The sequence below is a fragment of the Equus asinus genome, chromosome 4 (assembly GCF_041296235.1).
Source record: "Equus asinus isolate D_3611 breed Donkey chromosome 4, EquAss-T2T_v2, whole genome shotgun sequence".
Lineage (NCBI taxonomy): Eukaryota > Metazoa > Chordata > Mammalia > Perissodactyla > Equidae > Equus > Equus asinus.
In genome coordinates this window covers 45186457-45199146 of record NC_091793.1, presented here as the reverse complement: position 1 = coordinate 45199146, position 12690 = coordinate 45186457, and the positions used below count along the sequence as shown (strand labels likewise).

The 12690-nt window shown below is 38.9% G+C and overlaps 1 protein-coding gene across 2 annotated transcripts in view; it reads right to left on the bottom strand.

Annotated features, from left to right (window-relative positions):
• Positions 1-12690, bottom strand: part of POLR3B (RNA polymerase III subunit B) — a 148607-nt gene that overhangs the window by 125276 nt on the left and 10641 nt on the right. For both annotated transcript variants that reach the window (XR_011502684.1, XM_014865833.3), the window contains exons 6-9: positions 11006-11106; positions 6011-6102; positions 4456-4573; positions 2444-2552 (exon numbers count right to left, since the gene is read on the bottom strand). Coding sequence is in view for 1 of the 2 variants with exons in the window: in XM_014865833.3 (XP_014721319.1) it covers positions 2444-2552; positions 4456-4573; positions 6011-6102; positions 11006-11106 (420 nt within the window). In the remaining variant the exon portion in view is untranslated. The remainder of the gene's footprint in view (positions 1-2443; positions 2553-4455; positions 4574-6010; positions 6103-11005; positions 11107-12690) is intronic.

Genomic DNA, 12690 nt, shown 5'->3' with positions numbered 1-12690 from the left:
TTGCCTAGAACCTCCTTCACATAACTGCATTCGAATATGGGTATCTCCTGAGTTCAAGAACATGACTTGTCAACATCCATTTGATGCCTATGAACAATCAGGCACACAGCCTGGCCCCCAACACCAGCCTGACATGAGAAGGTCCACCTTCCCTGTCTCCGGCACTCTGGTACCTGGTTATAACTCTAACGGGACAGGTTCAACTCAACTCCTTCTTTCTTACTCCTCTGAGGCTTATCTCCAAATGTTTTTCTTTTTCAACCAACTTTGTTAATTCCACCTCAGAGGATCTGCTCCTCTGTTTTCTCTCACTGCAACCCCCAAAATATTTCTACTATCATAACAACTGCTGAACAGAAATATTTAACTCTGAAGTGAAACTAAATGATAGAAAAGAGTATTACCAACCTCTAAAATTATCTGAGGCTCCCGGTATCTCTTCAGTATTTCCTCGAATAATCTGAGTTCTTTATTCCAATCTACCCAGTCATCAAAATTCCTTTCACACCCGCATACAGTGGATTATCGTTACCCATGGCAGCCATGTTCCACGAAGCTGCTGAAAATGCTTGGGTCAACCAATCCGGAAGCACTGCTCCACGCCGACACAGTTAGGTTCCTGTGAGCTTCTGTTACATTTTCTTCAACTGATCAATAAGAACCTTGTTTTATGTGTGTTTCCAGTTAAAAATACCTTATTTAATATATATAGTTGATTCCTAACACTGAACTCACAGCCAACAGCCCTGTAATTCACACCTGAAGTGTACCTAACACCTGCATTTCCTCCACAAGGCACATCACGTTCCCTGCAGTTAGGAACACCAGACAGCACTTCAGCACTATGCTCAGGGGCCATTTTAAACAGCAAAATCATCAACGAAAAGCACAAAAATGCAAAAAACATGGCAATAAACAGATCTCAAAAAGGGCACTGTTTATAGGATGAGAGCTGAAACGCAAAGACGGAGCATTTGACCTCAGCTGGGAATGGGCCTGTTGATGACTCAAGTTTTTAGCTGCTCGGCACATGTGCACGCACGAATAACTGTAAAAGCACCAGAAGTACTGATTTGGAGGTTAAAATAAATTTTAGCAAGTAGGAGAACTGGCAAATATAGAATCTGCACATACTGAGGAAGAATTGTTATCACATAATGCCAACTATTTTCCTGCTTTGTCTAATGTCGAATACTACAATTTATTCACAGAATGGATATAATATTTAAGTCTCAGAGCAGGGTAAGTGGGCTAATAGGCAATTATCTGAAAAGACTACACCATTTAAACATTACCTCCATGGGAAAATGTCTTTTAGGTTCTAAGCCAACATACTCACAAAGAAGCTGAAAAAAAAAAAAAATACAGTTGTAGAATGAAGATTTGTGTTGATGCAGAAAATCACCAGAGTCCGGAAGTCCATAAAAAAGAACAATCAACTTGGTCCATACTCTTGGACCCAGAAAATTCCACTGCTAGGAATTTAGCCTACAGATATTGCTGCCCACGTGTAACATGACATTACAGCAGTTTTATAACAGTAAGAGTGTACACGTCCACTGACGGAGTTAAATTACGATACACCTATAAATGGAAGTTTGTTCAAAAGAATGCAGTAGCTCTGTATGAACTAACATAACACTATCTCTAAGATGTAAGTTACAAAAAAAAAGCAAAGTGCAAAACAGTGTGCAATGTATGTAAGTAAAAAACAAAACAGCATAAAAACCTACCATATACTACGTGCCTGTATATGCACAGACTATCTCTAGAAACATGCACAAGAAGCTAGTTTCTGGGGAGTGGAGCCATGTGGTCAGGCACAGGTGGGTGGGAGGCTTATTCATCACTATATGCCCTGTTTTATCTTTGGAACTTTTTATAATGTATCTATTTAAAAAAATAGATTACTGCTTTTAAAAATATCTGACCCCTGGTCTTATTAGCTTTTAATTGGAAATATATTACATGACTGACAACTTATCTATGCTATAAATCTTTCTACTCCTAGAACTTCGCATCCTCCAAATTTCTTTTTTTTCCTAATCTTCCTCTTTTTCAGTGCCTAGGTTTTTAATTTTGACTTCTAATGTCTCTTTTTTTTTTTTTAAGACTGGTAACAGATGTTAGCTCGGGTGCCAATCTTTTCTTCTTCTTCCTCTTCTTCCTCTTCTTCTTCTTCTCCCGAAAGCCCCCCAGTGCATAGCTGTATACTCTGGTTGTGAGTGCCTCTGGTTGTGCTATGTAGGAGGCTGCCCCAGCATGGCCTGATGAGTGGTGCCACGTCTGCGCCCAGGATCCAAACTAGCAAAACCCCGGGCTGCCGAAGAAGAGCGCACAAACTTAACCACTTGGCCATGGGGCCAGCGCCCAAATTTCTACTTACACATGCAAATAAGCTGGAGAATTTTTTATAATTTTCAGCAGATACACACAGCCTTACCTTAAATATGATTACAATGGGTATATCTTCTGACAAAGTATTATGCCTCAAATAAAATCGTCCTTGTTTCACAGCCATATTAGTTCTGCTCTTTTTCTCATGGGTGGAGCTACAAGGAAACATAAGTTGGTTAAGCTGCATCCCCACTTAGTTTCAAGCTAGTAACATGGCATATGATTAATCAGTAAGGTTCAACTGATCAATAATGGTCGGTAAGATCCTTTCTAACAAGTGCTTTTTAAAGATGCACAACTCCTCTCCTGACACTTCCATGAACATTTTAAAACAGCATAAAAGCTTCTTTAGCTTCGAGATTATGGTGGCAGTTTTGTGGGTGAATGAGTGACAATCACCAATTCATTTTGATCTGCTTCACTTTGTGCTGCATTGCTTTGATCCACTGTGGGACATATTCATGATCAATTTCATAAATCTGAAGAGAAAAACCTCAAAATGAGCTTATGCCATAATGAGAAAACTATGAAGAAATGAATTTATATACTATGAATTTTTTTTATTAAGATTGTGATAGATTACAACCTTTATACTATGAATTTTTAAACTATAATCCAATAAAACATACCTCAGTCTTGGTATTACTGTGAAGCCAAAAGAAACTAGGGAACCTCTCTTTACTGGTATCTCTATTACCTACAAAATTCCTAATGGATTTAAAAACACTCCCAAGCTTTCATCAACCACAACAGTAACACAGACCGATCCCCTGCCATGAACACTGTGCTGTTACTCACTCTACTTGTATCAGCCCTAATCTCCTACATACTAACACTCACTTTGAAGTGGTGTCTCCAGATCCCAGATGAGGAAACCGAGCATGGAGACCAAGTGCCTCATAGCTGCTATACAACAACTCCGGGATTCAGATCCCAACTGCCCTGGCTCCAAAAGGTGTGTACAGTGGGAAGACACGGGTTGTAGAACTATTAGACTTGGGTTCAAATGCTGGCTACCTCTGATGATTGATGGCACCCTGACCTCAAGGCCTGTCACTCAGCTGTGAAATGGAGATACTACTACTTATCTTGGAGGGCTGAGGTGACAATTAAACAATAAATGTAAAGCACTTAGAATACTGCCTGGCTTCTAGTAACTGCTCAATAAATCGCCAATATTGTTAGCTGCCTCTTCATCAGAAAGAAAAATGCAGAAAGTCTGAGTTAAGCAGTTCATTATAGGTTGTCAGAAGAGAAACCCTATTCCACACTGACATGTGTTTTTTTGTGTGTGTGAGGAAGACTCAGTGAGCTAACATCCGTGCCAATCTCCCTCTATTTTATATGTGGGAGGCCACCACAGCATGGCCTGATGAGTGGTGTGTAGGTCCACACTCGGGATTTGAACTCACAAACCCTGGGCTGCTGAAGTGGAGTGCTCAAACTTAACCACTACGCCACCAGGCTGGCCCTGCACACTGACATCTTAACTATGCCACAAGGTTTTTAATTCCCAGAACTCATTAACATTCAAATTTCAAATTACATGATAATAAACCAGAGAAAAGAAGTTATGCGGGTAATACAAGGGACGCTGTGGTAGAAAAATGAGTACACTGTGAAAGAGTCTGGTCTAGGAAACTAACAATAAGATGTTAAGTCCATTATATAAGTCATTAAATGTTTAGTATAAAATACTGATTATTTCGGTGTAGATGTACATATGTAAAATGGTCAAAGACTGAAAAGGAACATGAAAAACTAAAGAGTGGTTTTCTATTTCTTTTTTACAAGTTCCTTTAATGCTATGAATAAACATAAAATTCAACTTGAATAAAATAACGAGTTGCCTTTCAAATAATGTCTCACACTTTCATCACGGAAAATCTTAAACCAATATTCTACACTTACAGACTTATACAATAAATTAAACAAAGGTAGTTTGAATATTATGCTGCCTGTTATCAGAAATAACTGGTTACTCATATTGAAAGAGCACCATCTGATATGAAAGGAATTAACAATATTTCTTAAGGGCATCATCTCTGCTCTCCATACCTGGTAACCGAAGCACCGACCGTGCCTTTTCTGTCAGCCTCCACGATGATCCTGTTCTTAGACAGCTGCTCTTGGATAAGAATAACTTTTTCTACTCCTTTAACGATGAAGTAGCCACCTGCCCAAAGGAAACAAGAAAAGCTTCACCACCCATTCCTCAGTGTGATTTAGTAATCTCCTGAATTACTGCTTCACGGCGCTGGCACCACTTAACTTGAAGGGCTTTGCTGATACTGTCTCATGACTGGATGACAGTCAGCAACCGATTTTACACAAATGAGCCGTAAGACACTAAACTTCTTGAGAACAGGGAATGCATCTTATAGGTCTATGTAGCATTAGCATCTGACATACATAAGAGGCAAGTGAAAAATGTGAAAAAATTACTCCTTAGATTTCTTAAGCACAAAAATACCAACAATCTTTAATATAAACTGAAATTTGCTCTAAGTTTTCTAACAAATCAGTGACAATGGTAGACTAAGATTAGGCTTCCAAAATAATATTCTATATTCAATAAAACTCATAAAACATTATCACACATTTTTTGCACACAATTCAGAATAAGATGAAGTGAGACTTTATTTTACCTGCAGCATATAAGCAAAAAAAAGGCAACATATTTGACTTACACAACATTTTACTATAGTCTAGTAAAGTTACCTTGTTAAGGTCTTTCCAAAACCTTCTTGGAGTCTACATTAATGCAACTTCAAAGGAATGAGATTAAAGTAACTATAAATTAAATCAATGTGAAACATGAATTAAAGAATTAAAAGAAGCTTTCTGTTAAATGCAAAGCTTGAAACTTTACAAAAGAAACTGCCTAGAAATAGTACAGAAAAAATAATTGTTAAAAACTTACAAGATTCATTTTTTTGCCCCTTTACTGCATTTAAACCCATCTGCAGTGAGCTATTTGAGTCTGTTCAGTCCAGCTAGACAAATAAGCGTGAGATTATTCTTGAATTTGTAAGCATACCAAAAGAAACCACTGAGCAGAGACAAAGAAAAGACTGACAAACCATAGCAATACCTCAGAACTTGAGTATTAAAGTTTTAAACTTGAAATAAAAGAGGAAATAGCATATTTTTCAGAAATACAGAGTAATAGAATAAAGTTAGAGCCAAATTTCCAGAAGTTTTATGAATGAAGTTTTATCCAAGTTCAAGTTCATCATACAGCAGAAAGGCTGCTATTGTGTTTGCAGAAAAATGTTAAAACAACATCAACAGGGGCCAGTCCGGTGGCGCAGCAGTTAAGTTTACATGTTCTGCATTGGCGGCCCGGGGTTCGCTGGTTTGGATCCCAGGTGTGGACCTACACACTGCTTGTCAAGCCATGCTGTGGCAGGCATCCTACATATAAAGTAGAGGAAGATGGGCACAGATGTTACATCAGGGCCAGTCTTCATCAGCAAAAAAAAAGAGGAAGATTGGCAGCAGATGTTAGCTCAGGGCTAATCTTCCTCCAAAGAAAAACTAAAACAACATCAACAGTAAAACAAAAGCAAAAAAAAAAGGAAAGGGGGTAAATCCGAGGAATCACACCTACCTGGATCTAACGGACATTCATTCAGTTTGGCAAATTCTGCTGGCGTTTTTCCTGTGAGAACACAGTTTGAACTACGTAGCATTATGGGCATTCTGTTTAAAATAAAACAAAAGAAAATATCACATAAAGATTGTCACTGGCAAAAAAAAAAAAGGTGAGAAGAATACAAATCATGCACTACGAACATCTCTAAGGGGTCTGCCTTCTTCTCTAGCGTGTTAGAAAAGGCAGAGGAATGGAGTTACATGAGACAGCTGATGAAATGAAGTATTTCCTCAGGCACAATGCTCTTCTGGTACAGATAACAAAAACTCAAATGTTTGGTTTCCTTGAACTTTGCAGACAGGCTTTAGTGAAAGTCAGAAATGGCAGCAACTCTTCATTCACGGTAAACAAAGTGATTCTCATTAGTTATGTAGAAATAGCACAATGAGTCAAAGTATAAGGAACAAGAGACTGACTAACTATCAAAACTAACCAGGCAGTTTTCAACAAGAACTAAGTAAAACTTCAAAAATGAAAAATGTAAGCATTAATTTAAAAATCTATGAATAGGTTGAATAATAGTAGATTTGACACTGCTGAAGACAGAATTACTCAATTGGAAAAGAGATCTGAAGAAGTTGAGAATGTATTTCAGAGAGACAAAGAGATGGAAGATACAAAAGAGTTTAAAAGTCAAAGAAGGATAGAGTGAGAGGGTCTCATATATGTCTCTTCTGACTTCTAGAGGAAGAGAATATACAGAATGGGTGAGAAGTCCTATTCAGAGATAACGGCTGAGAAGTTTTAAAAATGTGTAAAAGCCATAAATCCTTACAATAATATCTATGCAGGATAAATAAAAAGAAAGCCCCACCTAGGGGCTGGCCCCGTGGCCGAGTGGTTAAGTTTGCGCGCTCCGCTGCAAGCAGCTCAGTGTTTCGTTGGTTCGAATCCTGGGCGCGGACATGGCACTGCTCATCAAACCACGCTGAGGCGGCGTCCCACATGCCACAACTAGAAGGACCCACAACGAAGAATATACAACTATGTACGGGGGGCTTTGGGGAGAAAAAGGAAAAAATGAAAATCTTAAAAAAAAAAAAAGAAAGCTCCACCTAAACACAGTTAAGATACAAAACACCAAAGGCAGAGAGATGATTTAAAACCCAGCTAGAAGAAAAGGCAAGTTCCCAAAAAGGGAAGGATTGCCAGTGGAGTGATCACTGCAAGTGCTGAGAGACACTGTCTGTCAACCGAGATTCATGCATTCTGTTGAACCATCGTTCAGAATGAGGCTGACACAAGGATAATTTCAGACAAAAACTGAGAGAAGTTACTACTCACAGACCCTCACTAAAAGAGTTTCTAAAAGATAGCACTTCAGGAAAATGAAAAATAAATGTGGAATGAGAATCTGACAGGCAAACGTGTACGGTAACGCAAAGAAAATGGTAAATAACGTGGGTAACTATAACAAATATTAACTTTAAGACAATAATAATAATTCTGATTTATGTGCTAAAAAAAAAACCAAGGTAGGGGCTGGCCCCGTGGCTGAGTGGTTAAGTTCGCGGGCTCCGCTGCAGGCGGCCCAGTGTTTCGTTGGTTCGAATCCTGGGCGCGGACATGGCACTGCTCATCAAACCACATGCCACAACTAGAAGAACCCACAACGAAGAATACACAACTATGTACCGGGGGGGCTTTGGGGAGAAAAAGGAAAAAATAAAATCTTTAAAAAAAAAAAAAAGTACATCTGAAAAAAAAAAAAAAACCAAGGTAGAACTAAAATTTGGCACAACAAAGGCACATAAACAAGCCAAAGCTTTCTAAGTCCTTGTTCTTTCCAGGAGGAGAATAAAGATATTGATTATTTTCAAACTTTGTTAAGTATGTATTTTAAAATTTATAAACTAAACATAAACAATCAGAAATACTGTATACAACTTTCAACCTCTTGAGGGAGAGTAAGGAAAAAAAAAAACTTCCATTAATCCAAAAGGCAAAAAGAGAAAAAAACTGAAATATATGACAAGTTGGACAAATTTAAAGTACAAAATAAGTTGACAGAAGTATATCCAAATACATCAGTAACATGATAAATGTAAATGGACTACATTCTCAGGTAAATTTTTTTTTTTTTAAAGATTTGTTTTTCCTTTTTCTCCCCAAAGACCCCTGGTACACAGGTGTATATTTTTAGTTGTGGGTCCTGCTAGTTGTGGCATGTGGGATGCCACCTCAGCGTGGTTTAATGAGCAGTGCCATGTCTGCACCCAGGATTCGAACCGGCAAAACCCTGGGCTGCCAAAGCATAGCACGTGAACTTTACCACTTGGCCACAGGGCTATCCCCCTCAGGTAAAGTTTTTAAAAATCTAGCCCTATGCAGTTTACTCCAAATGTAGCTAAAACATATGGACAGGGGCGGGCCCCGTGGCGGAGTGGTTAAGTTCGCGCGCTCTGCTTCAGCAGCCCAGGATTTCACCGGTTTGGATCCCGGGCGCGGACATGGGACCGCTCATCCAGTCATGTTGAGGAGGCATCCCACATTAGCACAACCAGAGTGACCTACAATCAGAATACACAACTATGTACTGGGGGGATTTGGGGAGAAAAAGAAGATAAAAAGATTGGCAACAGATATTAGCTCAGGTGCCAATCTTTAAAAAAAAAACAAAAAACTACAGACATAGAAAGATTAGAAAGAAAAGGATTTTAAAAACGATATGCCATAAAAATAACCAAAAGAAAGCAGATGTGGTTATATTAAGAGCAGACAAAATAAATTTTGAGGCAAAAAATATTATAAGAGATAAAGAAAATAAACACATAATAATAAAAGGTTCAATTCACCAGAAAGACCTAAAAATTCTAAATCCTATGCATCTAATACCATAACTTCAAAAAGCAAAAATAAACAAAAAGGTAAGGAGAAATGCATAAATTTGCCAGCATAGTGGGAGATTTTAACACATCTCTACCAGTAACCGAGAACGAAAAAATCAAATATCAGTGAAGATACATAACATCTAAAGAACACAATTAGCAAGCTCAATCTGAAGGAAAAACATAGACAAGGACACAAAATAACCAGAGAATACCCCTTGCTTCCAAACACACCTGAAACATGTATGAAAAGAAACAGGTCTCCATAAAGTTGCAAAGACTGATATAAAGCACCAATTCGGAAATTTTAAAACAGTCTTCTAAGTAACCCACAGGTTAAAAAAGAAACCATAATGGGAAGGTAGGGATAGAAATATCCTCACTTTACACAAAAGGAAGTCAAAACACTAAGATATAGGAATAGTAAAATGACCACAGTACCCATAAGAAGGATTAAAAATAAGAAACAAAATTTAGAGGAGGAAGGAAGGAGGACAGGGGGTGACAGAGATAAGCTAATCCACACCTTCTTTATTAGGAGTCAATAAATACTGTCTAAGGTCGATGTATCAAGAAATAAAGGTATAAGGAAAGCATTTAAAGTTACAGACTTGATAACCACCAGAAAAATAACAGAAATGGTTATGAGGTTGGGAAGGGGACTGGGGTGAGGAAGGTTTGGGAGGAAGACTACTGCTCTGTATCAAACGTTCTTATGCACTACTGGGTTTGTTACCATGTACAAATGTTATTTGGATTAAATTAAAATTTTTAGATAAAAAACAATTAAATGAGATAATGTATTTAATTTAGGTAGTGCATGCTACATATAACCATTCTAATTAACAGAGGTCATTTTTATGAATGCAGGGCTAACCAATGAAATCACCCATCACTGCAGCTGGCACACAGTAGGTATACAACAAATACTAGCTACATTCACGCCCTTCCCTGCCTTCTCTTTAACCTGGATCTGAACCCTAAATCTTACCAACTATTTTGGTTGTGCTCCTATCTCTCCAATCTTTCCTTCACATCTTCCTTACCCCATCTGGGTAAGAATTTAGCAGTGGTCCAAGATTTAACTGGACACAAGTGTGGTCCACATATAAGAAAGAGAAAAGCTCTCATCTTAACATTGATAAACAGTCCTGCTACAACAAAGATTAATATTTTAATATCCCTACTTATCTTCCTTACTGAAGAATGAGGAAAGAAACAATACAAATAGCCCCTTCCTTAGGAGAAATTGGGGAAGGATTTGCTAAACTTGTGTGTTCCCACAGTATTCTGGACTTCTCTATCCAAGTACTTACCCAGTGGTGCCACAGTTACTTAAGCCTGCCTTCCCTGGCAGCTGGGATTTACCGGAGCTGACAGGAGCTGTATCTTAACTATCTTCTGTTTACCTGAGTACCTAGCACACTGCACGACAAATGACAGGAAGCTGGTGCATATTTGTTGAACAAATGGACTGTTTATTAAGCTTCTAGCACTTCTGAAGAGGGAAAAACACTTGAATGGGAATTATTTGGAGTAAGTTTAAAGTCCAATATCATTATTAAGCATTATTATTATTATTATTATTAATGTGGGTTATGTCCATTTCTATAGGAGAGTCAATATATTTCTCTAATTAGGAAAAGCAGACTGCAAAAATGCTAGCTAATGCTGGCTATCATTTCCTAGCTTGTTCTGGGCAATAAGTAACTTCTCCCTTAAATACTGCTACATGGGAAACACTCAAACTTCCAGGAAAACTCAAACTTAAAAGATACATGAATCCATCAAGAAGACCAGCCCAGGAGAGTTCACTGAAATGCTACCTTACCTAATGCTCCGAACTGCCTGGAGTCACAGGAGGGAACGGAAGCATTCCCCTTAACTTTACAGAAAAAATTTCACAATTCAAAACTAATAACCACAACTATACGCTGGACACTGCTCCCAGTGCTTTACCTGTGCTGGCTCATGGAATCCATTAAATAACCCCATGAAGTGGCACCCTTTCCCACATTTTTCAGGTGAGGAAATGGGGCAGAGAACTTCAGTACTTGCTCAAGGTCACGTCACAGGGCTGGAATGCAGACAGCGTGGCTCCAACACGGACGTCATTTCTCACCTGCCAATGGGTAAGGCGTTGCGGATGATCCTCTGGCTGCCTCGGGTATACTCAATATCCACTGTGATGGGGGCCGAGTACGTCATGTCCCGCAGACGGCACTGAAATACAGTCAGACAGTCACTGCTCCTCGCGGGAACAGAAAGGGTCCTGGCAGGGTCCAAGAGCTCTGTGTCTAGTAGAAATACAGCCCACTTGTGATCTCTCCACAGAACACTGAGCTGTTCCATGTGCTGCCTTAGGACACTGGGAGTTATGAGCCTACCATCTTCTTGAGGGGAGCAACACCAGCTATTGATCTAGACATCGCCACAGCATCCCTGGCCCTGCCAGCCCAGGAATGGAACACTAAATTCTCACTGATCTGACACCATCACCAGTCTGCTCCCACATCTTTGAAACAATTAGATTGTTCCTTGCAAATGGGTCCATGGAAGGTAACCAATGTGGCTGGCTTATTCAAAACAGTTAACCAGTATAATAACTAAAGTATACACATACACGAACTAAAAAATTTAAACTATACTTCCTTTTCTTCTCCAAATAAACTATATGACAAAATTCCTTAGCAAGTGATATGCTATAGCACAAATCATTCATCACGTCATTCTAATAATTCCTGAATCATTTGTGGAACTTTAGAAATTGGTGTGTGCTTTAGCTTTACATGGCAGTGACTCTCGAAATGATGCCCATGCCTCAGCCATGATAAACATAGGAAACCCCATCAAAATCTTCCAATGACTTTCCCATTATATTGATGGTCATCAGGTGACTTGTAGTCTCAAAAAGAGAATTTCTCTAAACATCCACCATGCAATTTATAAGTACTGAATCCTCTCTCTGGCTGCTACTGAACCAAAAATAGTTAAGATTTAAATTTTTTCCAGCCTTTTTAACTGTGCCTGGGATTTAAAAATACCAGATATCCCTATTATTAACCAATAAAAATTGTTTATCTTATATTCAATTAGATCAAGCCCTCTCCTTCAGGTCGGAGCAAAGGCAGGGTGGCACAGTCGTTCAGAGTGCGGACTGTCTTGCCTGTGTTCAAATTCTGGCTATACCAATTAAGTTTTAAATCACCCTTCTGCATCTCAGTTTCCTAGCATATAAAATGAGGATGAGAATAATTTTAATTCCCATGAGTATAAATATATACTTTTAGAAAGGTACCTTGGTATACAGCTATTATATAAATATTATCTCAATTTTATTAACAAAACTAAAGTAATGCCCATGATAGGCAAACATTCATGGATTTTAACAAACTTATCCCTTCAAATGGCAATGAAACTCAGCCAATGTGGTAAAAATGGGGATCCATTCCCTAGGCCCCAAACGATCCCTGTAGCTCCCTCTGTCTCTCTCAGTCTCTCTCTTTTCGCAGGAATAGGGCTGTGCTGGTCCAGTCTGCAGTAGCTGCACCCTGCCAACTGTGCTGCAGGTCCCGTGACTGCCCACTCTCCTGCTCTCCCACTCCCCCCATCTCTCCACGAGTCAAAAATCCCTCAGTAATCTCTGCACCCTCTCTCTCTAATTGTGGTAATACCCATGTAGCTTTTTTCAATATCAGGAAGCATAATTATACCGACAATTGTAGCCTCAGCTTTCTCGAACTACTTGAAACTACTTTGTCTTCCTCCTTCTCTGAATTCAATAACAGAGTTTAGAAGACGACTTGG